The sequence below is a fragment of the Schistocerca serialis genome, chromosome 10, assembly GCF_023864345.2.
Source record: "Schistocerca serialis cubense isolate TAMUIC-IGC-003099 chromosome 10, iqSchSeri2.2, whole genome shotgun sequence".
NCBI lineage: Eukaryota > Metazoa > Arthropoda > Insecta > Orthoptera > Acrididae > Schistocerca > Schistocerca serialis.
The window spans coordinates 197286622-197310662 of record NC_064647.1 but is presented as its reverse complement, the minus strand read 5'-3'; the positions used below and the strand labels follow the sequence as shown (position 1 = coordinate 197310662).

At 44.5% G+C, this 24041-nt stretch overlaps 1 protein-coding gene across 1 annotated transcript in view; it reads left to right on the top strand.

Moving 5' to 3' along the window:
- Positions 1-8394, top strand: part of LOC126424680 (uncharacterized) — a 454138-nt gene extending 445744 nt beyond the window's left edge. The window contains exon 2 of the mRNA XM_050087408.1: positions 4943-8394. Coding sequence (XP_049943365.1) covers positions 5770-8394 — 2625 coding nt within the window. The 5' untranslated portion in view covers positions 4943-5769. The remainder of the gene's footprint in view (positions 1-4942) is intronic.
- Positions 8395-24041: the final 15647 nt, after the last annotated feature.

Below are 24041 nucleotides of genomic sequence, written 5' to 3'. Positions count from 1 at the left end.
TTTCGGTCTTTTGGTTACATTAAACCTCCGTTGAAAACTTCGTCTTGTTGCAACAACACTGTGTTCTAGGCGGTGGAATTCCAACACCAGAAAAATCCTCTGTTCTAAGGAATAAACCATGTTGTCTACAGCACACTTGCACGTTGTGAACAGCACACGCTTACAGCAGAAAGACGACGTACAGAATGGCGCACCCACAGACTGCGTTGTCTTCTATATCTTTCACATCACTTGCAGCGCCATCTGTTGTTGAAAATTGTAACTACTGTAATTTCGAAAGTTTGTCCGCCTGAAAATGTACTGTTGTCCCAAGCATATTGCAACAAACGGTGTATTTCTATCGCTGCTCGTTTAGTTTTTATTGCCGTTTCAAATATACCGGTCATTTTTGAAACACCCTGTATATTTGACATGCGATATGACCGTCAGTATCCTAAGACAAATTACGCCAGAATTTCACTGGATAGTTTCGATATTGTTCAGCTTCAAAGGAATATGGGATGCTTTTAACTAATCTGTTGTACCCTACATCCTGAATGATGGTTTAACCGAAGCTGATAGATGGCTAATGGGACAAATGAACAGCTGACGGTTAAAATGCATTTTATAAAGCATTTCAGATGAATGGGAAAATAAATGCTGTATTGCTCGAATACATATGCTGCTTGATAGTCCGCTGCTGCTAGATTTATTACCATTACGTTTAGTCAACACGCGAGTGTACGGACACACCCTGTGAACTCAAATAGCAATCTTTCTTTGTTTTCTTGTTCGTTGCATAAATATGGACAGCAGTGCGACTTTTTTTTTAAACAGTACCCAAAATTCTGTATTTAGTAATCCACTCCTCAAGACCTGTTAAAAAACGCATCGCGTAAACAAATAATTTCCGTCAATAAGCAAGTACACATTTACGTACTAGAGTGTGTCATTAGCTGTCGATGTGGACTCGCTGCTTGACATGGTAGAGTGTGTCTCGATGTGGATTTACTTCATCATGAAAATTATCGTACACAGTTATTATTGTGAGAAAGTTTTTAGGTACTATGTAGAGCTTGGAAGAGCAAATCAGTTTTGTTCAGATTATGGTATAACTTTCCTGCCGTTTATGCCATTGACTGTTGATAAAGGTCATTGACCGAAACTAGTAGCGAACAGTGCAAAAGAAATGACAGCTGAAGATTTCAGCATGAATTTTAAGAATTATTTGGCGGCTGGCTATCCCACCTGCAAACATACATATATTGGCTACTAACTCCGTCTACAAGTGGTTAACAAAAATTTTGTAACGCCCTGTATACGATGTTTTGCTTTTCAGAATGAACTGTATTAGCACCTCGTCAGATTCCTTCTCCGCTATGGTTTCGGCACTGAACTTGCGCTTTCCGATAGCTGTGAGAACTTTCGTGTAGCTTACAGCTTTTCCGTAAGCACATTACGGTACTTCATGTTCATCTTTACATAGTTTCGTGTACCATGGATCATCTGCACTATCAATCGTAATGACACAGAGCATGTCTTCTTACACTAACAATACACATTAATATATAAATGTGGCTAGATGCTTACCATTTAAAAAAGCTTTAATATCGTTTTCAGTTAGTAATTTCTGCTCACAACTTTTTACAAGTTTCAAAAATAGAAATTCTTCTACGAAGTAGTGAAGTCGTCAAGGAGAACCTTTCTCAATTTCTTTTCATATTTAACTTTACTGTCAGTCATTTTGTATCGTTACGTAAATGATCTGAAATTTTGGTGGGAGTTTTGTGGATCCCTGTTTGTGCTAAAGACAATCTTAGTGTGGAATAGTAAAAGTCATTTTCTCCTTCTAGTGTTGTAACTATGTACATCATTGTTCCTTTTTAATTGCAATGGAATATGCTGCGAGGAAGTAGTCAAAATGCCTAACGCCAAAGACACGTGTCTATTAGATGATCCTTGGTGAGCACCTCATATTACATTTACAGCACGCGTTTGAGCAATGAACACTTTCTGATTCAGCCAAGAGTATTATTCCACATGACATTACTGAATGAAAATACGCAAAATATGTCTTAACTCATTCATCTGTCTGTCAAGATTTGCAACGATTCCGAGTGCAAGTGAGGCTGAAATAAGTGGTTGCAGTTTACAAAATTTTATTTTTCCAGTTCAAATTCTCATCAATATGGACATGCAAAAAATTTCACGTTTCCATCCTAGTTGTTATTTCGTCACCATGTCGTGCACTTATCGTTGACGTTGTACCTCTAGATGGGCAGAACTGAATATGTTGTGTCGTTTTTAAATCGACCATGAGACAATCCGCAGAAAATCACTAAGTAATACTTTTAAGAACATTATTAACCATTTTTGCGAATAAATATAAGAACTCTGTTGCTCTGCTGTACCACTGCGCACTTTAAACATACTTGTTGCCTTGACAGAAGACTTATTCCATTCGAAGGTATGGATTTTTGAACTTATTTTGTGGGTTATTTTAAATCCGTCTTGATTGCAAATTTTTTATTTTTTATTATTCATATGACCGGTTTCGGTTCATTCAGAACCATCTTCAGATCTGATATTTAAGTTACAGGAGTAACCCGTCCAATTCAGCAACTTTCACATGCTACGTCACATATGTGACGTAGCATGTGAAAGTTGCTGAATTGGACGGGTTACTCCTGTAACTTAAATATCAGATCTGAAGATGGTTCTGAATGAACCGAAACCGGTCATATGAATAATAAAAAATAAAAAATTTGGAATCAAGACGGATTTAAAATAACATAAAATCACTGATTGCTGTTATCCCATAAGACATTATGTCTGTTTTTGCATTATTTTGTGGGCTTCACTTTCGGCGAACATCGCAGTTTCTTATCAAACTTGTTCCTGTTTTTTCATTTATCTGTGGTGTGCTTTACACTATAGTCTCTAAACTTTGAAACTGCATTATAATTTTAAACGTATACGAGGTGCGACAATAAATTAATGAGACTGATCTGAAAAAAATGTAGCTTACCGTTTTAGTCAAGTTTAGTGTTGTCTCCTTCAAAGTAGTTCCCTTCTGATTGCACACACTTTTTCCAGCGCTTCTGCCATTGATGGTAACATTTCTGGAACTCATCTTCTGCAATATCCTCCAAGACTCTCGTCACAGCTTTTTGGTCATCTTGAGTTGTTCGAAAATGGTGTCCCTTGACCGCCGTTTTGACTCTTAGAAATAGAAAAAACGTTGCACGGAGCGATATCTGGTGAATAAGGTGGCTGTGGTAGTACTGAAATTTGTTTTGGGGTTAAAAGTTGCTGTACTGACAGAGCAGTATGGGATGGCGCATTATCGTGATGCAGAATCCAATTATCAGCAATTTTGGCACAGACGATGTCTTTCTAAAATTTCTTGTAGTAATATTGGTTAACTGTTTGCCCAGGAGGTACCCACTCTTTATGAAGAATTCCCTTGGAATCAAATAAGCACACAAGCATGCATTTCACTTTTGACTTTGACATGCAAGCTTTTTTTGCTCTGAGTGATCCCTTTGAGCACCATTGCGAACTTTGGCGTTTTGTCTCTGGATTGTACTGAAAAAACAAACTTTCATCACCAGTGACAACACGGCTCAACAATTCTGGATTGATTTCCGTTTGCTCTAACAGATCGGCTGTCACATTTTTCCGTGTTTCTCGCTGTTGTGGTGTGAGGTTTTTGGGGACCATTTTTGCACAAATCTTTCTCATACCAAGATCTTCAGTTATTATTAGAAGAACCGTTTCTCGATTGACGTTCAGTTCTTCTGCAATGATTTTCATGGATAATCTTCGATCAGATCGCACGAGTTCACACACCCTGGCCAAGTTGATATCCGTCCGTGAGGTAGATGGTCGTCCACTTCGATATTCATCTTCAACATTCGTTCTGCCTTCACTAAATATTTTATGCTAATGAAAAACTTGAGCTCTTGACATAATCTCCTCTCCAAAAGCCTTCTGAAGCTTACCGTAAGTTGTCGTCGCGTTTTCACCCAATTTAACGCAAAAAGAAATGGCATACCGTTGCGCTATATTATGCGGTCCCATTTCCATGACGAGAGACGCAAACACGTGTCAACTTATTACAGCACAAGTCATGACTGAGCAGTTGCATCGATGTGCCGCTTGGACTAGAAGCAGCGTATAGACCAAGGTCAAAGATATTGTGCCTAAGCAAGCCTGCAAGGTTGCCACACCTTGCAAAGAAAATCAGTCTCATTACTTTATTGTCACACCTCGTATTCCTCCAGGACCTACAAGATTTCAAAAACTGATATGGAAGTTGAATACGCGATATTTAGCGCATCAGTAGTATTGGTCTACCTCAGAAAAGTGAACATGTTCTTCTGGTGCTTGAGAGTCCTCGTCTGCAAGTGTCAGCCATGCAATCAACTGTTTGATACCTGTTTAACAGGACATCTTAACGAAAATCTTTTTCGCAGCTTTCTTATTTTGTAGTCAGGCTTAATTAGTACTACGCTGAAATAGTATGAGAGGCGATGTTCATGCGCACAAGGAGGATGAAACGCAAATGTTGATAACAGTTACTTGCCTTAATTCGTTTTTCGAGTAAATCTTTATTCCAGTGGTGTACCTCATCAGATATTTTATACAATTTCGCAGATTGTGAGACTGCATGGAGGCTGTTCAGGATCTTAGAAATCAGGAACATTACTCTCGCCAACTGAATCTCAGTGAAGTACTGTGGATTACTTCAGAGGAGTTCAAATTTGATAGGAAGAAGTGGCAAAAGCAATTTTAACGCTCAGAAACATAGACTTTTTCTCCGTACGGCGATCAGATTTGCAGTTTTTGTTTGTGTTGCAAATCGAATTACATTTACTTCGCTCGTACATAGTATGCCTTAAAGAATAAGTGCTTACCTTCTCGAGTAGATACCGAGTTTATTCATGTCTTTTGTGCTCAGGCGGAATTGTCAGCAGCAGGCTGAGAAGATCTGGCTGAGAAAGGACCTTCGTGAGGTGCGGTCTAATCCTCGAGGCCCACCGATCGTTCGTCTTGTGGAGCTGAGTGCGACTACGAGACGCGACCGTGCTGGAGTGAGAAGACAATCATTTCTCCTCCTGATCGTCTCACCTGTTCCGAAAGGATTCGAGCAGACCACTTTGTCAGTAGAAAGAAACGGCTGGTGCTGCATGAACCAGGCGACCTCTCCGACAGTCAGTGGGAGTGTCACCCGGTCACTAAATTCCCATAACTTCTGCGAGTAAATTCAAATGTTATTTTCTACAACAGAGTACATACAGAGAAATTGTTCACTTCCTCTTTCCTCAACATCATTCACGTAATATGTCCATGTTCTAATTGTGAAGGATAAATTGACTCAGTGCTGTGACTGTTGACCAAGGGAGGCTAACATTCGTTACCAGCATTTGGGATCCAAAGTCAAGTTACTGAAAATGAAGCTGAAGTAACTTCAGCATCAAACAAACCTGCAAAGGCTACTAAGTGCATGATATACAGTACTTACCAGAAGAGTTGAAGCTGTTTTAGTCAGTCGTACCAGCACTGATCTAATGCAGAACTCAAACTTTGTATCATATCGTAAAATGTCAAAACTGGCAGCATTTATTCTCGTAAACAGGTAACTTTTTACAAATTTTTACGTATCGCCCCCCTCCCCCACGAGAAATCAACAAAATAGACTAACAAGTGGATGTGACATCAAGAATGGAAGTATTCGAACTATCACTCAGCCGGGGATGAGATGCGATAAGTGACGTCACACAAGTTATGACGTCAGACATTCGTAGGCCACCTGCGCCGGGCAGATCCGGACGCGGTAGTTCCCAAGACGGTCGACAGGGCGGGGCTGCTGGCGAATCTGCCAATATGTCCGCAGCGCGTTTTAGTTCCCCAAAAGGGCTGCTCGTGGCAGCTTCGGAAGAAGACGAGGAGCTGACCAGTACTCCCAGCTGCGAGCTGCGGCCCCGGGAGATTGCTGAAAGGGGCCCAGACGATACGACTGGCAGAATCAGAGGTCAAGCATCTGCGATCGTGTCAGAGGGAGACGAATCAGATCTGGTGGACAAGTCTGACGCGAGACATCTGGCTCAGCATCTCGCTGGTATAAATTTGGGCCAAAAGTCTCAAATTCATTCCCAAGACAGCGGAACCAAATTACCACTGCAGGCGCAGGGAATTTGTGGCACTAAAACTAAACTATTAGATAAAAAACAAGATTTTTCAGAGAGCGATGTACCGAATGTATCGAAGAGTCCTGTAACCCAAAGCAGGCCGCTCGGAAAAGAAACAGACCAATCCCCGTGCGAGAAACGCACTGGAATCGTTCTTCCGAAATTAAACGTTGAAACTAAAGCGAAAGATCATTCTATAGCTCTCGAGACACTGATGGAGGAGGAAGCTGACTCCAGCAGGACCCTATTCTCCCCTCAAGTCGAAGTAATAATACATGAAGATACTACTGGTCCGTCAGAAGAACTAGAAGATTGGGCGGTGATCATTGGAAGGGAAAGGAAGTGCTCTGAAGAAGAATCTGGCAGGATGGCTCCTCACAGGATATCACCTTCGTTTAGTGGCTGGCAGGCAGACAGTGGTGAAGACACACCCATAGTATCCCCATTGCTTTCGAGGCGTGACTCCCGAATGACAGGGGACACAGACAGCGTATCCACAAGGAGTTCCATTTCGTCAGAACCGTTACTCTCTTCACGCACCATGGGCGATGTCGATAGTCTGTCTACTAGAAGTTCCATCTCTTCAGAACCTGCGATGACATCTTCAGTTACTGCATCTTCTAGATCCAGTCGAGGCAGCCTAGAACTGGGAAGTGAACACTATGGTGGGCTGCTGTTAACTCCGTCAGACTTCTCTAGTACTGATGACGGAGCTTCTGACTGCTCTGGCCTCACTGTGGACTTACAACACCGAACGTCGCTGGATGATTCAATTCCATTGACATCACCCAAAGACTGGGGATTTCTCGAAGAAGTTGGTAGTCGCATGGTGAATCCATTACTACATCCTATGCCAGGACGCTTCTTTCATAGTCTGGACCAAGACTGCGGTGCGTCTTTGCCTGGAGGGTGGTGTGCCTCAGATGAATCGACAACAAGTGGCTTCATGAGTGCATCGGTGACTTCATCTGAGCTATCCAGTGGTAGGCCCAAGACTACATGGAGGTCAAGCAGTGGGGGCGAATTGCTGCTGGCAGTCGATCGGCGGTTATCGACAGATGATACTGCTTCGAATTTGTCCCCACCTGTCGGCTGGAGTGCTTCTGATGAACCTTTGTGTGGACCCAGTGGTGTTTCGAGTTCTGGAGAGAACGCGGGAAATAAGGTCGGACAGGAAGACACAACAGAAGCAATCAGGCGACAGAGAAGGCACGGAGCATCAGACGAGGAACGACCAGAGTTCGGCTCCACAAGTGCTGAAGAATGTTCGTCAGAGAGGGATGGACCAGTGATGACCAGCGATCGGTCAGGTGGAAACAAAGATGCGATAACTAGCAGGAGAAAGCAGAGTGCCCCGACAGCCCCATCATTGGGTGCCGGATCTGAGACGATGTCGAGGAAGGAAAGGAGGCTGCCGCCAATTGCACCAAAAAGTGGGAGACCGCAGCCTCTGAGGAGGTTCAGTGCTGGGCCGATGCAACGGACCTACTCTGAGGTCTGCTCTCAGAAGCCTCCGGTCAGGCTCTCTGCTCGCCGCCAAACTCTGGCATACGCCGGAGGAACGGGGTTCACAGAGGAGCGGGCAGACGCCGCGACCGGAGGTGATGGACGGGGAGGTGTGCCGGTCGTCGGGCAGGTGCGAAGTGGCAGGAAGATTTCCTCCGGGACTATCGGAGCAGGGAGGGGTCAGCGCTCCGCCCAGGCGCCTCAGAGGCGAATCAGGGAAGAGGGACCACCAGTGGCGGAGCCCCCGCCCGACACCAAAGCGGCGGAGGGTTCCGGGGGTTTCGCGTCTGCGGGCTCCCCGGAGGTCGTCGGGCGGGGTGAGCCCCCCGTGTGCCGGACGCGCGCGGCTGTGGGGCTGACGATGCCGCCCCCGGGGGCGGAGGAATCCCCGGACTCGCCGCCGCCTCCCGGCGACTGGCCCGGAGGCCCCCGCTGCCCGTCACCCCTGCACGGCTCCAGCAGGCCGCGCTCCCTCATGGAGTCCCTGCTGCTGGCCAAGATGGAGCGCGCCTCGGCGCCCGGGGCCGGCGGCGGCCTGCTGAGGCGGATGGACTCCACGGACTCGGCCACCAGCTCGCTGTCCTCCAGCTCGGCGGTCGGGCCCGACGTCTGCCGCTGCGACGACTGCCTGCTCGGCATCGCCGACCTATACGCCTCGTCGCCCGCCGAGGACGCGCGCCGCCGCAAAAAGGTAACCCTCACCTCGCACAACTGACTCCCACTCTGCTACATGTCGGGGTCTTCCTCCTATGTACAGAGATGTGCTTTAGTTTATCTGAAATTGCACCACTAACAGTCCCAAATAATAACGCAAAATGTCCTATGTGGTTTTTCTTTTCTGCATAGGAGGCCATGGTCCAAAGCCGTGGTTCAAGGCCTGTGGTCTCTGCCTGTTTCTTCGCCTCTCAGTGCTGAAGGCATCATCACGGGCTATAAAGACTCAAATAGCAGTTTAAAACGTAAACCCGCCAAGTTAGCCGAGAGCATTAATACGCTGCTTCGTGGGCTCGGGTAGGCGCGCCGGCTCCAGATCGAATCCGCCCGGCGGATTAACGACGACGGCCGGTGTGCTGGCCAGCCTGGCTGTGGTTTTTAGGCGGTTTTCCACACCCTACTAGGTGAATACCGGGCTGGTCCCCACGTCCTGCCTCAGTTACACGACTCGCAGACATTTGAAACACATTCACACTATTCCACGATTTACACTAGCTGCAGACAGATCGGGTACACCAATTCCGTCCTGGGAGGGGGTGGGGGGTATGGGGTGGCGGCAGGAAGGGCATCCGGTCATCCCTTACAATTAACCTTGCTAAATCCGTACTTAACTCTGCCGACCCTGCGCACCATGCGGGATAATGGCGGTACGAAAGAAAGAAAGAAAGAAAGCAGTTTAAAATCTAAACAAGCTCAGCAGGCGGAACTGTTTTCGCGTCTCGACGCAACTGTCCGTTTGTGACGTCATCAGACCGTTGTCTAAGGTCGCAAAGGCGAGCTGAATGGAACCTATAATGTGCATGCTTTATTTAGCTCTGAGGCACAAAACCTCTCTAATTTCAGCCATTGTCAATTTCTTTAAAAACTGTTTTTGTACTTGTAGTGGACTGGGGACGTTCACTTTGACGAACATTATGCTGCCGCTAACATGGCTAATATATGTGTTCTGGTAGGGTGGATGCGTAGATTCTAGGGCAGCTCACATACAAAAATTTTGGAACACATATTATGTTCGAGTATAATGACTTTTCTGGAGACTAGAAATCTACTCTGTAGGAATCAGCATGGGTTTCGAAAAGACGTGTGAAACCCAGCTCGCGCTATTCGTCCACGAGACTCAGAGGGCCATACGTACGGGTTTCCAGGTAGATGCAGTGTTCCTTGACTTCCGCAAGGCGTTCGATACGGTTCCCCACAGTCGTTTAATCAACAAAGTAAGAGCATATGGACTATCAGACCAATTGTGTGATTGAATTGAAGAGTTCCTATGTAACAGAACGCAATGGAGAGAAGTCTTCTGAAGTAAGAGTGATTTCAGGTGTGCCGCAGGGGAGTGTCGTAGGACCGTTGCTATTCACAATATACATAAATGACCTTGTGGATAACACCGAAAGTTCACTGAAGCTTTTTGCGGATGATGCTGTAGTATATCGAGAGCTTGCAACAATGGAAAATCGCACTGAAATGCAGGAGGGTCTTCAACGAATTGACGCTTGATGCAGGGAATGGCAATTGAATCTCAATGTAGACAAGTGTAATGTGCTGCGAATACATACAAAAAAAGATCCTTTATCATTTAGCTACAATATAGCAGGTCAGCAAATGGAAGCAGTTAATTCCATAAATTATCTGGGAGTACGCATTAGGAGTGATTTAAAATGGAATGACCATATAAAATTAATCTTCGGTAAAGCAGATGCCAGACTGAGATTCATTGGAAGAATCCTAAGGAAATGCAATCCGAAGACAAAGGAAGTAGGTTACAGTACACTTGTTCGCCCAGTGCTTGAATACTGCTCACCGGTGTGGGATCCGTACCAGATAGGGTTGATAGAAGAGATAGAAAAGATCCAAAGGAGAGCAGCGCGCTTCGTTACAGGATCATTTAGTAATCGCGAAAGCGTTACGGAGATGATAGATAAACCCCAGTGGAAGACTCTGCAAGAGAGACGCTCAATAGCTCGGTACGGGCTTTTGTTATTCGAGAACATACCTTCATCGAAGAGTCAAGCAGTATATTGCTTTCTCCTACGTATATCTCGCAAAGAGACCATGAGGATAAAATCAGAGAGATTAGAGCCCACACAGAAGCATACCGACAATCTTTCTTTCCACGAACAATACGAGACTGAAATAGTAGGGAGAACAGATAGAGGTACTCATGGTACCCTCCGCCACACACCGTCAGGTGGCTTGTGGAGTATGGATGTAGATGTAGATGTAGAAGAAAGTAGTACAGAATAGGGAATAGTGAAATATATTACTCAACTGTGGTAACGATGCTTACAGCAATTGTAGAATGCTTGTTTAGCCTATCCATGAATACAAACTAAATAATGTTCTCTGAGCTAAAGTCGGAAGAAAAGTGACGTTCTGTCTTCATATAATATTCACAGATCAGTTCCAAACTAACAGTACTCAGCCGGCCGCGGTGGTCTGGTGGTTCTAGGCGCGCAGTCCGGAACCGCGGGACTGCTACGGTCGAAGGTTCGAATCCTGCCTCGGGCATGGATGTGTGTGATGTCCTTAGGTTAGTTAGGTTTAAGTAGTTCTAAGTTCTAGGGGACTGATGACCACAGAAGTTAAGTCCCATAGTGCTCAGAGCCATTTGAACCATTTTGAATAGTACTCAGTTAAATCTCCATGCAGGCGGTCTCTGTCCAAACACGATAATTGTATTCACTGTTCTGTTGCTACTGAATACTAACCATTGTGTATCGGCCACTGTTTGTCTTACTCAACGACTTGAAGATTTCTAGCCACGACGAATATTCTGCAGGAACTCCCTAGGGAGACTCGGACTGACGTGCAGCTTATAAGCGCCAACTTCTGCTCGTGCACGGTGACGTAGGCGCGCGTCTGTCTTCCCTGTGGAGCTGGCGCTCCAGGGGGCGTGGTCCTGGAATTCAGCGTGACTGGTTTGCGCGCAGCGATGTTGCTGCTGTCGACGGACATCCACAGAAGTTCTGGTACCAATTGTTACAAACTCTTCTTGTGTGGTATCTCAGTACACTACACTACGTTTAAATTTCGGCAGTCTCTCTGTACATCGTAGTATAGTAGTGATTGTAACTTGATAATACCATTGTATCGAAGAAATGAATTTGATGTTTCCTGGTCGTAGCACATGATATTGTGCTACCGAATTACCCCTGTTTCCCAGAATTAAGAAACACGAGAGAGATTGTCATCTGAGCAACACAGATAAAGCGGCAGTAGTAAGTCCTGCTCTGTGACCAGTGAACCATCAAATTAGTTTCTCCGATACTATGGTTTTACCATTACTATGCTATGGTGTACAGAGAGGCCATTAAAATTCAAAACGAGAGAAACATCTTAAAGAAGAAGCGTTGAATCTTTTTGGCAGATTCAAACTGTTTGCCAGACCGCGACTCGAATTCGGGACCTTTGCCTTTCGCGGTCAAGTGCTCTACCATCCGAGATACCCAGGCACGACACACCTCACAGCTTCCGTTGCGGCAGTACCTCGTCTCCTACCTGCCAAAATTCCCAGAAGCCCTCCTGCGTAGCTTGCAGGAAACTTTCTGAAGAAGCGTTGAAGTCAGAGGCGTTGTGGTCCTTTGCACTAAATCAAGCAAACAGCGACAACGCCTCCCCACTGTTACCCCATAACACACGTGTACACAGCTCCGCGATCTTAGGAGACAACGGTTTGATGACGTCACACCCAACCGTTGTTTTACACATACGTATAAACAATTCACCTTCCTGAGCTCGTTTGACTTAGATATTGTTTTCTGAGTTGTGATAGTCTCTGATGATTACCTACAGCACTACGGAACCAAACGCTAGGCAGAGAAATATGTCTCGAACTATGACCTACTGCCCACCCAAAAAGAATAGCCTACGAGCCAAATATGGGCCGTGAAATCCTCTATTGCTTGATAAGAACATAGAATCCCAAATCGACAGTTCGAGTGGATATACAGTACTTACCTTGTGGTCGTTCGTTATCCAGGGCTACAGGTCCAGAGGTCCATTTCATCACTGAAGTGATACTGTGGTTACGAAAAACAAGCAAAAAGTCCTAGTAATTTTTTTATTACTGCTAAGTACAGGAACAATAACGCGAATTCGATGCACTGAAATATATCTCTGTTTCAAGACAGGCAACAGAGTACTGCGCCATTTGAATGAATACGCACATCTTCAACTGTCAAGTCGTACGCTTGCTACAGCCGGCTGTAGCGCTTCAAGACACACCCCACATCTCCCCCCCCCCCTTTTCAGCGGAGGTTGCTGCTTTTATTCTAGAGCACTCCGACGACCTTCACAAGGAGTCAAACAGAGCTATGCTGCCATCATCAGATCTTACGTTTTAAAAAAAAATTTAAAGCTCAAGATCCGTTGGTGACAGCATAGCCCTTTCGAAGCCCATCACCCAATAAAATGCTGTTTTGGCGCTCTTGGGTTGTGAAGTTCCTTTCAGTTATCGCAACTGTTCTTAAGGTTTTGATTTATTACTGTCACCAAAATTTGCTTCCTCTTTTATCATTATTTCATAGAAATGACAGAGAAATCTTTAATCTTTCGAAACAAATCAAGCAATGAACTTCATAGCTGCATCATTTCACAAAAATATTTCCAGACTAGGCTTGGTGCCATTCTGCAATAAAACGGATGTCTGGGGACGTCATCGAGAAACTACCGAACAGAACAGGATGGGCGTGGGGAGGGGGGGGGGGAGGGAAGGGAGGGGGGCAGGTTTTGCACACTGCACGTACTCACGTACCTAAAGTCACGACACACGGCAACAGGGCATTATTGTCTCGGTAATACTGTAGCAATCTTTGTGCCATGCGTCGGCATTGTTATTAAAATAGAACGGATCGCTTTTCTCATTGTCTAGAACGAAACAATATTCCAGATAAACGCAAATATTACTAACAAAAATTGCTTTTTTTAAAAAAAAGGTTTAACTAAAACGAAAAATTTTAGCACTGCTGGTACGATGGGATATCCATTAAAAAAAAAATAACGGAACAGCATTGTCGTGAGCGAGGATTTTGTAGTACGCATTTCTGCCGCTAGGCGTTTATAGTGTAACTCATTGCCCATTCAGTGCCACCTGTGTTGTCGACCTGGCTTGTTCTGTTCATCTGCAGTGATTGCTTTTGCAAAAGCTGTTTTGTTCTTGTTTCGGTTTTTATGGTGAAAAGTTTAAGTGAGCAACATGCAGCTGTGAAATTTTGTTTTGTACTCGGTAAAAATGCTGCTGAAACTGTTTAAGTGTTGAAAACATCTTACCAAGATGACACTATGGAAAAACCCAAGTGTATGCGTGGTTTCCTAGATTTAAGTGTCGATTGTTGACAAATATCGTCCTGGACGTCTATCAACTGCAGAATCGACGAAACTATTAAAAAAATTCGAGAGGCTGTGCTCACATTTGATCAACTGTCAGAGATTAGTGGGCTACCTTGGAGCTCGGTTCAGCGAATTTTAGCGGAAGATCTGGGCAGACAATGCACCTGCACACACAGCCATCTCAGACAGTTTTCGGCTAGAAATGGTAGCGTTGTTCCGCTGCCCTACGCGTATTACACGCCTCACCTGGGTTCGTGTGACTTTAATTTCCACGCATGAAAAGGGGCACAGAAGTACATCGACTTGAAGACGTCAAGGAAAAAACCAAGGGACGAGCTATCAGCCAATTCCAAAGATGACTACAAAAAAGTTTCTAATAGTGGAAGCACCGAAAACGTATTAATTGTAATGGAAAGTATTTTGAAGGGGATAAGGTTGTTTTGTAAACAATTTGAAAATTTATAACTTTTCCACATTTAATTCTGGTTTTTTGGAAACTCCTTCGCAGCGCTAATTCATATTTCGGCCTTTTTACTTTGTTATTCGCAAAAAACGATAAGCACCTGTTATAACCGAGACGAAATTTCGAAAAATACCGATTGTTCAGAAGTGAAGTACCGATATCGGATTTAACCGATCGGTTTCCACCCTAGGCAGGACATGGGTAGCAGCCGGGTATTTAGCTAGAGGGAAACCGCCTAAAAACCACATCCAGGCCTGCCGGCTGACCAGGCCCGCCTCCCTGTGTCCCAGAAGCAAGAGCTTTATAGTTCAATTCTTTTATCTTGGCGGCTCGCGCATGCCCGCCCAGACGCGGGAGATTGCTGCGTTGCCAGTTGCACACGACGCACGCGCCAAGTGAAGCAGCCCCATAGTATAGCATAGTTACGATTAGGGGGGAGCGCGCAGTTCATGAAGTAAAGCCACCACGACCGCATTAACCCTTTCGCTGCTACAGAAACGTGCTCCCCGCATTCCGCGCTGTGCGCGATTTTGTCACTGCACTGCTCGCCTGTGCTGACACACGGTGTTCCGACTGCTTTGACACTCTTATCATTCGATTCCACAAAAGCTATTTGGCCCAAAAATTAGATTTTTACACATCTTCTTGACTGATACCTTCCCCCCATAAATGACTTAATTTTGTCTCGATGTTCAACGCAGTTATTATGCAGCATTAAATGTAGTAAACCATTGCACGAAATTTTTCCGTATGGTCGATTTTAGTTGCCACAATGTTGAGAATGAAATGTGGACAAGATACCTAAATTTTATATAAAATTTACTGTATAACAATATCTCATTTAATTTATGTACCACATAGGTGTCGTATGTAATATTGAGAAATATTCCGTCTTTCGCGACAGTAATAAAAGTTTTATTTACACTGGGCGCGTTTGGCTTTGTTTTCAACAATCGAAATAAAATTAAGTCATTTATGGGGGAAGATATCAGTCAAGAAGATGTGTAAAAATCTAATTTTTGGGCCAAATAGTTTTTGTGAAGTCGAATAAGTGAGTCAAAGCAGTGGGAACACCATGTGTCTGCACAGGCGAGCAGTGCAGTGATGACAAAATCGCGCACAGCGCGGAATGCGGGGAGCACGTGTCTGCAGCAGCGAAAGGGTTAATGAAGAGACAAAGCACTAGAAATTTCACAAAATTGCATTCAAACGAATGAAATTCGTGAAGTAAAATACTTCGATATTGTTTTTAAATGAAGAAAATTTTGAGCACCGCCCAAGGATTGAACTCGTCACCTTCCGATTACCAATCAAACGCCTTAACCATTACGCTAACGCAACTCGTCGCACAATGTAACTCTATGATGGGGCTTCTAAGACGTCACGCAAAATACTGACAAACACTATTGGTATGACTATGAATTACTCACACTTCGTCGAAGTACAATAGGAAATAAACAATTACCGCTGTTCTTTATTGCGAAAAAGCGATTCGTGAGATTGATACAAACACCTTTCCTTGCTATCGACTGAATTAGGAGTCTTATTGCTTGTTTGGTTTAATTAATTAATAGAATATGAAGCAATTGGTATAAAGAATGCTTTTTCCAAACTTTCTATAAAAGAAAGTCTCCTATCAAGACACTGCTTTTGTTCTATTACTTTATTTATGGCTGAACGTTTCTAAAACTGAAGACACTCGTCCGTGCTCTGCTCTGCAGACGAGATCTGGCAACGTCGTTCTCTGTTCATTGGCTGACTGTGTTTTGTGACGTCAGATGCGCAGAACGAACCTAAACTCGGCCGCCAACATAAATGACGCGCACTTTAGTGCCCTCGGCTATCCGCGCGGGTTCACATCCACACAGCGTAACTGTGAAGCAATATGTGTGAGCTCTTGCAAATAGCACGTCACTGAAATCAGCTGATCGTGTGGAATAAATGGCGGTGGCCGCAATACGGCCGAGGTGGGAAATGGGGTTGTCTTCCAAGCACTTGTTTTCTAGTCATGACCAGGTGTCCAGGTACAAATCTGCTAGCAGTTTTATGAAAACACGGTGGGGATCACAGGGTATATGGGCAGTAGCAAACCGCGCCGCTGACGTCAGAGTGAATCCAACCAGCGCTCAGTAGCTCGAAAATGCCATGACGTGTTGTGTTCTTACTGCGTTTACGAGTGAAAACAAGGCTGTTTCCTGCAGTGTGAATGTTTATTAGTAACCAACGACAGAGTACAGAATTATGCCGTAAATATCGGTATATTGAGAGATTTTTTAGAGTAAGTTCTTGAGTGAAAAGTAGTGGCTCGCTGTGCGATCACCAATTGTACTACTCACAGCAGATTAATGAATAAGTTAGGGATCAAGTTTGATATATTCCTTAAAAACAATGACACGAAACAAAAATGGATAAATGCTTGTAATCAATCAGATCCGTTTTCAGTTGAAAACGCTTGTGTCTAATTGAAAACGCTCATGTCTTCTCAACACATTTTTCTGATTCGGGTTATGAAAGGAATTTGAAAAGTGAAATGTCGCACATTCATTCAGACGCAAAGTCTGATGCTATCCAACTCTGAATCTACCATCCAGACTGAGGGCATATTAATGAGCCTAATATGAGCGAAATATCTGGGCGGAAAAACGAAGACACCATAAAGAAGCAGAATACTTTTTTCAGGAAAATATTTTAGCAGCTAATGAAGAGACTACGACTATACAAAAGGTTAAACGTGAAAACAACCACTGTTGTGAATGTGACAATGCGTGCTTACGCCAGCAGTTAAAACTTATGCAAACAGAAATAAAGGGCTTTAGGCAAAAGAACACAGATTTACGGGATCGTCTCTCTCAGTGTACTGCTGAGTTACTGAAACTGAAACATGATCAAAACGAGATTCAGGACTCTCTTTCTGTCAACAGCAAGTGGTTATGAATGGACGGTCTGCTAACTGATCATTTCAAGATAGTGTAAGAGCTGTCACTTATACAGCGTTATCTTTTGTCAGGAGTTTGTTGTAATGTTTCGTAAAGACAGGCACTTTCATCAAAATGAAAACTATGAACAAGGCAAAAATGAAAAAAACATGCAAAGGCGGTAAGCGAACTGAGACTGAACAAACACAAAAACTGAAAAAATTGTAGAAAAAGTGGTTCAAATGGCTCCGAGCACTATGGGACTTAACATCTTGAGTCATCAGTCCCCTAGAACTTAGAACTACTTAAACCTAACCAACCTAAGGACATCACACAACACCCAGTCATCACGAGGCAGAGAAAATTCCTGACCCCGCCGGGAATCGAATCCGGGAACCCGGGCGCGCGAAGCGAGAACGTTACCACACGACCACTAGCTGCGGAAAAAAAATTGTAGCATAATCTTTCAGAATAGAAAAAAGAAATCCTGTTAATACAGTTGCACGGTTTAAAGTAAGATTCTATGGTGTTTCTCCGACCTACAGGTTTATGAGGCCGAAGCCTGTGCAAGTCTCTTCTCCCAGAAAAACAGCAGTGTCCTCCTAGATTTTGAAAGAGGTTGAGACCCTTCGGACACTGGAAAAAGTAGTCTAATTGATGTAAAGCTTAACGATAATAACAGTAAATACACGAAAGCCCGCGCGGTTAGCCGTGCGGTCTAACGCGCTTGTTTCCAGACGGGAAGGCGCCCAGCGGCTTAGTGTCGAGGTCCGGTGTGCCTGCCAGTCTGTGGATGCTTTCTAAGGCGGTTTTTTATCTCCCTCAGCGAATGCGGGCTGGTTCCCCTTATTCTGCATCAGGTACATGATATCGGAGATTACTGCCCAAACGCTTTCTCCACATACGCGTCCACCGAACTTACTCTACCACGCAAACGTTGGGGTTACACTCGTCTGGTGTGAGACGTTCCCGGGGGGATCCACTGGGGGCCGAACCGCACAATAACACTGGGTTCGGTGTGGGGCGGCGGTGGGGTGAGTAGACTGCTGTAGCCTGTTGTGGGGTTGTGAACCACTGAGGAATACGGCGGGGACGAAGCGTCTCCGTCGCTTCTAGGTCTCCAGTTCCATACAATACAATACAGTACAAGCTACAATGCAGTGCGGTGTGGCGAGAGGGTTCATGGTGACGTCACGGCTCACAGTAACGTCACGGCTCCGCGTGATCCCTACCGTGTATTCTGGTAACCGTGGTTGGAAACAATGCTCATTCTGCCGCAGTGCTAAGCATTCGTCCTGTTTAGACAACTCGCTGCCTTACTTCAACAGATGTGGAGGTAAGTGTTCACATTTGTTTACGCATTCTAGTCGTCTGCTACACATCATCCAAACGTTACATGCGTTTCTCCTGGAAGGTAAGTACACCTAATTACAATATCTTTTCCTAACACTTACAAAATATTATTGTTTCGTGTTGATATGTAGTTGCGATAAAATCTTTGATAACTGCCAGCTTATGTAAATGTGAAATGAAAATTAACGAACGTTGCGGCAAGTGGGTTTCCTTCGAACGATAGAATTCTGTGGTGAGTCGTTCACAGATAATTCTGTCTATTTGACTATAAAGTCTTCAGCACCTGGCATGGTATCTGATCGTAAACATACCAATCAACCATCCCTCAAAAAACTTAATTTTTTTCAGTTTCGTCGGTAATTGTTTTCAGTAGCTACATCTGTTATTCCCTTGGAGACGCAAGAAATTGATGTAATTCTTGTTTTACAAGAAGTTGTAATTCAGTTTAGCGACATCAGATACAAGACGATCATTCAAGAAAATGTGAAGGACAATCAAACAGTGTAAAATCAGAGACGGTAAAATAGTCTATATGAAACTGAGCGATAGTCCAAATCCGCAACAGCTGTTTATTGTGTATTCACTGTATGACGACGGATTTCAAGTAAAACTAATACTTCGTGTGCCACGACTGCCAAGGTGCGAGTGCGCATAAAAAGATATCGCTCTTCGGTGAAACCTTCGATGGAATGGCAGATGGGCATCCGATCCGAACCGTACGTGATCAGTAATACATCTCCAAAACTCTGTCAAAAGATGAGTCCTCGTTCAATAGGATGAAACCATCGTCAAAATTTGCAGGGGAAACAATGAATTAAAAGACACGCAATCCTTGGTGGTTGTCAACATACTAAAAAAATATTGGCAGGCATCAAATACAGCTGCTCGTTACAGCGCTAGCAACGCACTGTGAAGTATGTTGACGACTCCCAAAGATTGTGTGTCTTTTAATTCTTTGTTTCCCTTGCGGATTTTGACGATGGGCCCATGATATCATACGTGGACTGTCATATGCTGTCCGACTTCGTCTTTTGACAGCGTTTTGGAGATGTTTTACTGATCACGCATGGTTCGGTTCGTATGTCCATCTGCCGTTTCATGCAAGGTTTTGCCGATGAGTAACATGTTTTTATGGGCGCTTGAACCTTGGAAGTCGTGCCACATGAAATATTAGTTTTATATGACCTGAAGTTATACCTCCATGGTGTGTAACCGGCCGTCATAACAGCTACTGCGGATTTGGACTGTCACTCAGTTTAATGTAGACTATTTTACCATCTCTGTCTTTAAATTGTTTCATTGTCCTTCACATTATGTACAAGTTCTTCAGCTGTGGTTGCCCGACCTATTAGGTTATTTGTAGATCACTGAACATATTGCATTTATGAGTAATGCCAGTAACATTAGCCCTTTTATTGTTGCTGTGTTTTCCTTTCCTGACAATGTCCTGACTACATATTATATTCGACTTGGTTCTGAAATATCTGTCTCCTCCAAGGGATGTAACGTTTTGCATCTGTAATAAAGACTTTTGAGTATTTTCGGAAATGAGGGACTGTTGATTTTTGTTTCACAGCCAAGAGACAGGAATTCCATTGCTGTTCCGATAGTGAGGTCCTGTCACGCAAGAGTTTGATATCCGCTGGAGCCATATTCCACACACTGCTCTATCCCTTCGCTCCGAGGTACGGTGGCGGGTAAGACGCAGTTAATTGTATATCAAAATCTGGAGAGTAAAGCTGCAACTTTTGTCACATTAGCCGAGCAGAGCCACGGCGGCCTGTTCTTAAAAGGGGGACCACGACGTTGTTACCACGGATTTACTTCAAACATTGTACACCTTTTGTTGTGACTGACAGTTCGCAATTTTTCACAAACACACCTTTTATTGATGTAAGTTCACAAGGTTGATGACTGAACATACACACGAAAGGTAACAATAACGAAAAAAGTCTCATAATTGAAGGAAACAAAAGTTGACTTCTAATTTTCCACAAAGATTCGTCGCAACACACACACACACTAGTTAACAGACCAATTCCGAGACGAAGACTTAATCTTCAACGGTCGCAGTACACGAGGTCGGAATACAGAGTAGACTGAACTTCGGGGCTGGTTCTAGCCCCTAAATATCTGTCTCCAGCCAATCAGGTTTTGGCTTAGTGATACTTCCTGCAGGCCGTGGCTCGAGCTCCCCCTGCAGGAAGTAGTGCTTGGAATGTCTGTTTCCATTATCTTATATGTAAATAGCCGGTGTTTACCATGGTGCTTTTGGGTACGCCTTGGGCATAGACAGCCTCGTCCTCTGTGGTGTTATACGGGTTGCCGGCCGTCAGGGGCTACCTTGGCTCCGGTATAACACCCTTAGCGGACCATTAAAACAACATAACGAGCAAGTAGTAAGGTGCACCACTCTGGCAATTCCGCCAAAATTGCAAGAGAGGTTTGACGCGTCTATTATGTAATTAACGTATCTATATGAAGGTGCTGGCCGCAAGAAGTCATTTTGGTTCTAGAGGTTAGCGCTCACCTTTCCCAGGCGGGTTGCGGACGAAGCGACGTTTCGAATCCAGCTTCCACTTACTTTTTAGTGTATATTTTCATCACTCATTATTTAATTTATATGTCATTTGAGATGTAATACAATGAAAAAGAAAATCCCGTGCATTTTCACGAATTTGTAATGAATTTCATATGTTATTTGGCTATTTACTATTTGTAATTAAATTTTCAAGGACGAGGGCAGACTTGGGAAGCCCAGACCAAACCTCGATAAATAATGATGCGAATGACGTCATTCTCAATCAGCAATACAGTAAGTTACAATGTGCCACACCACAAGAGTAATGTACAAGTACTCGTCGGGTGTGCTCTCAACATCTCACGTTGCAGGATCGTATTTGTTATACAGACATGGAAAACATAAATTCAGACTTAATGGAAATACTTCATCCAGATACACGTGTTTTTTCGTTATATTATCTCTCAGATGCCATATAGATTAAATAATATGACTAGTGATGAAAAAAGACAGATTAATAATGAAGTGTGAGCGGTAGTCGAACCGTCGCCTCATACATCTTCCTCTTACGAAGCTCGAACTCTAATCCCCTGACTACTTGACTACCGTGAACTCTAGCGAATTGACGCATGGTGCAGGGAATGGCAATTGAATCTCAATGTAGACAAGTGTAATGTGCTGCGAATACACAGAAAGATAGATCCTTTATCATTTAGCTACAAAATAGCAGGTCAGCAACTGGAAGCAGTTAATACAATAACTTATCTGGGAGTACGCATTAGGAGTGATTTAAAATGGAATGATCATATAATGTTGATCGTCGGTAAAGCAGATGCCAGACTGAGATTCATTGGAAGAATCCTAAGGAAATGCAATCCGAAAACAAAGGAAGTAGGTTACAGTACGCTTGTTCGCCCACTGCTTGAATACTGCTCAGCAGTGTGGGATCCGTACCAGATAGGGTTGATAGAAGATATAGAGAAGATCCAACGGAGAGCAGCGCGCTTCGTTACAGGATCATTTAGTAATCGCGAAAGCGTTACGGAGATGATAGATAAACTCCAGTGGAAGACTCTGCAGGAGAGACGCTCAGTAGCTCGGTACGGGCTTTTGTCAAAGTTTCGAGAACATACCTTCACCGAAGAGTCGAGCAGTATATTGCTCCCTCCTACGTATATCTCGCGAAGAGACCATGAGGATAAAATCAGAGAGATTAGAGCCCACACAGAGGCATACCGACAATCCTTCTTTCCACGAACAATACGAGAATGGAATAGAAGGGAGAACCGATAGAGGTACTCAAGGTACCCTCCGCCACACACCGTCAGGTGGCTTGTGGAGTATGAATGTAGATGTAGATGTAGAACGTCCAGCATCTACGCACACATACATAAGCCGCATAACAGATGCGTAAAACTTCTCATGCAATTTTCTCAGAACTGCCTGGGTAGTGCACTTTACTACTTGGACGTATGCTATTTGAATGGCCAACAAAAGGTGTACAAATTTGAAAAAGAACTGCAATCCCAACGTCGCGGTATTCCGTTGTTAGATATGTGTACAGCAGGGTGAATTCGTCACTCTGAGTGATACACTAGAGACGTGCAGTCGATTAGGAGCACACTGTCTTCAAGAAAGAAAACCGCATGTGCCGACAAAGCACGGAGCAAAGGACATAAGTTTTCTAAGTATCGCACCGCGTCATAACGCAGAAAAAAAAGAAAAAATAGAACCTTTTCTGCAGAAAGCAAAGGTTCGGCCGTTGTAACCGTGGCACAAAGTTTCTTTTCTTCAGTATAGTTTTTTTACATTCTGACTGCAGCGTACGTCGCGTCCCCTGCGACATCGGCATCCCGCATGACAGTACAGGGATGCGGGATGCCTTCATCACAGCGAGTGAATATCAAAGCAGACGCTGTATGAATGTACGTTGTCTGTTCTTTCCGTTACGTCAGAAAGAACGGACACAACGCAGAATCCGCAGCTGTCATACATTATATGTAAATTGAAGGTGAAGAGGGGAAGAAAGTAAAGGAAGGGGAGGAGTCGCTGTTGTTAGCTGCATTGGCACATTACACTGAATCGGCGGCGACGACTGAAAATGTCTACCCGTCCGGTATTCGAACCCAGGATCTCGTGCTTACTCGGCATGTGCGGTAACCACTGCGCCATCTGGGGCGTAGTGGTATCGCAATTACACAGACTATCTCGGCTGGTCTCACCTGTCCAGTATCCGCCCCGATAGCTGAGTGGTATGCCGGCACGGTACCTCAGCGTGTCCGGTTAGAGAACTGGTTGGCCTCTGTAATAAAAAAATTGAGCAGAAGGATCAACAGACGAACTTGAACTGATGTCATGTTACGTCCGCAACGACCAACCACAACGATCAACAACGAACAAAATGAAAAAAAAAAATGTGGTCAGCGTGACGGATTGCCGTCCTACGGGCCCGAATCGATTCCCCGCTGGGTCGAGTATTTTCTCCGCTCAGGCACTGGGTGTTGTGTTGTCTTCATCATCATTTCATCCCCATCCGGGCGCGCAGGTCGCCCAATGTGGCGTCGAATGTAATAAGACCTGCACCAAGGCGGCCGGACCTGCCCCGTAAGGGGCCTCCCGTCCAATGACGCCAAACGCTCATTTCTATTTTACCTACTCAGTAAGCAGGATATCCCGGGTTCGAATCCCCGTCCGGTACACATTTTCACTCGTCGCCGCCGATTCCGCGTAATGTGCTTGTGCAGCTGATAGAAGTGACTCCTCCTCTTTCCTTTTCTTCCCTTTCTTCCCCTCTTCACCCTCAATTTACATAGAAAGCAGTTGTTTATTATACGACAGAGGCCGCTGCCGCAGACGAAAACACCGCCTCGTGACTCGGCCAACGGCCGCCAGGGCCCGCTACCCTAGCACCGCGTATAGACAGCAGCGTCAGAGGTCGCGATCAACAAGCGGACTATTTCCCTACGCCGCTCACGTGATCGAAAGTAGTCCCAGGACATCCATCTGCCAGCCGGCCTTGTAAGCCGTTTCACCACCGACCATAAGGCATTTCGACAAGCCACGCGGAC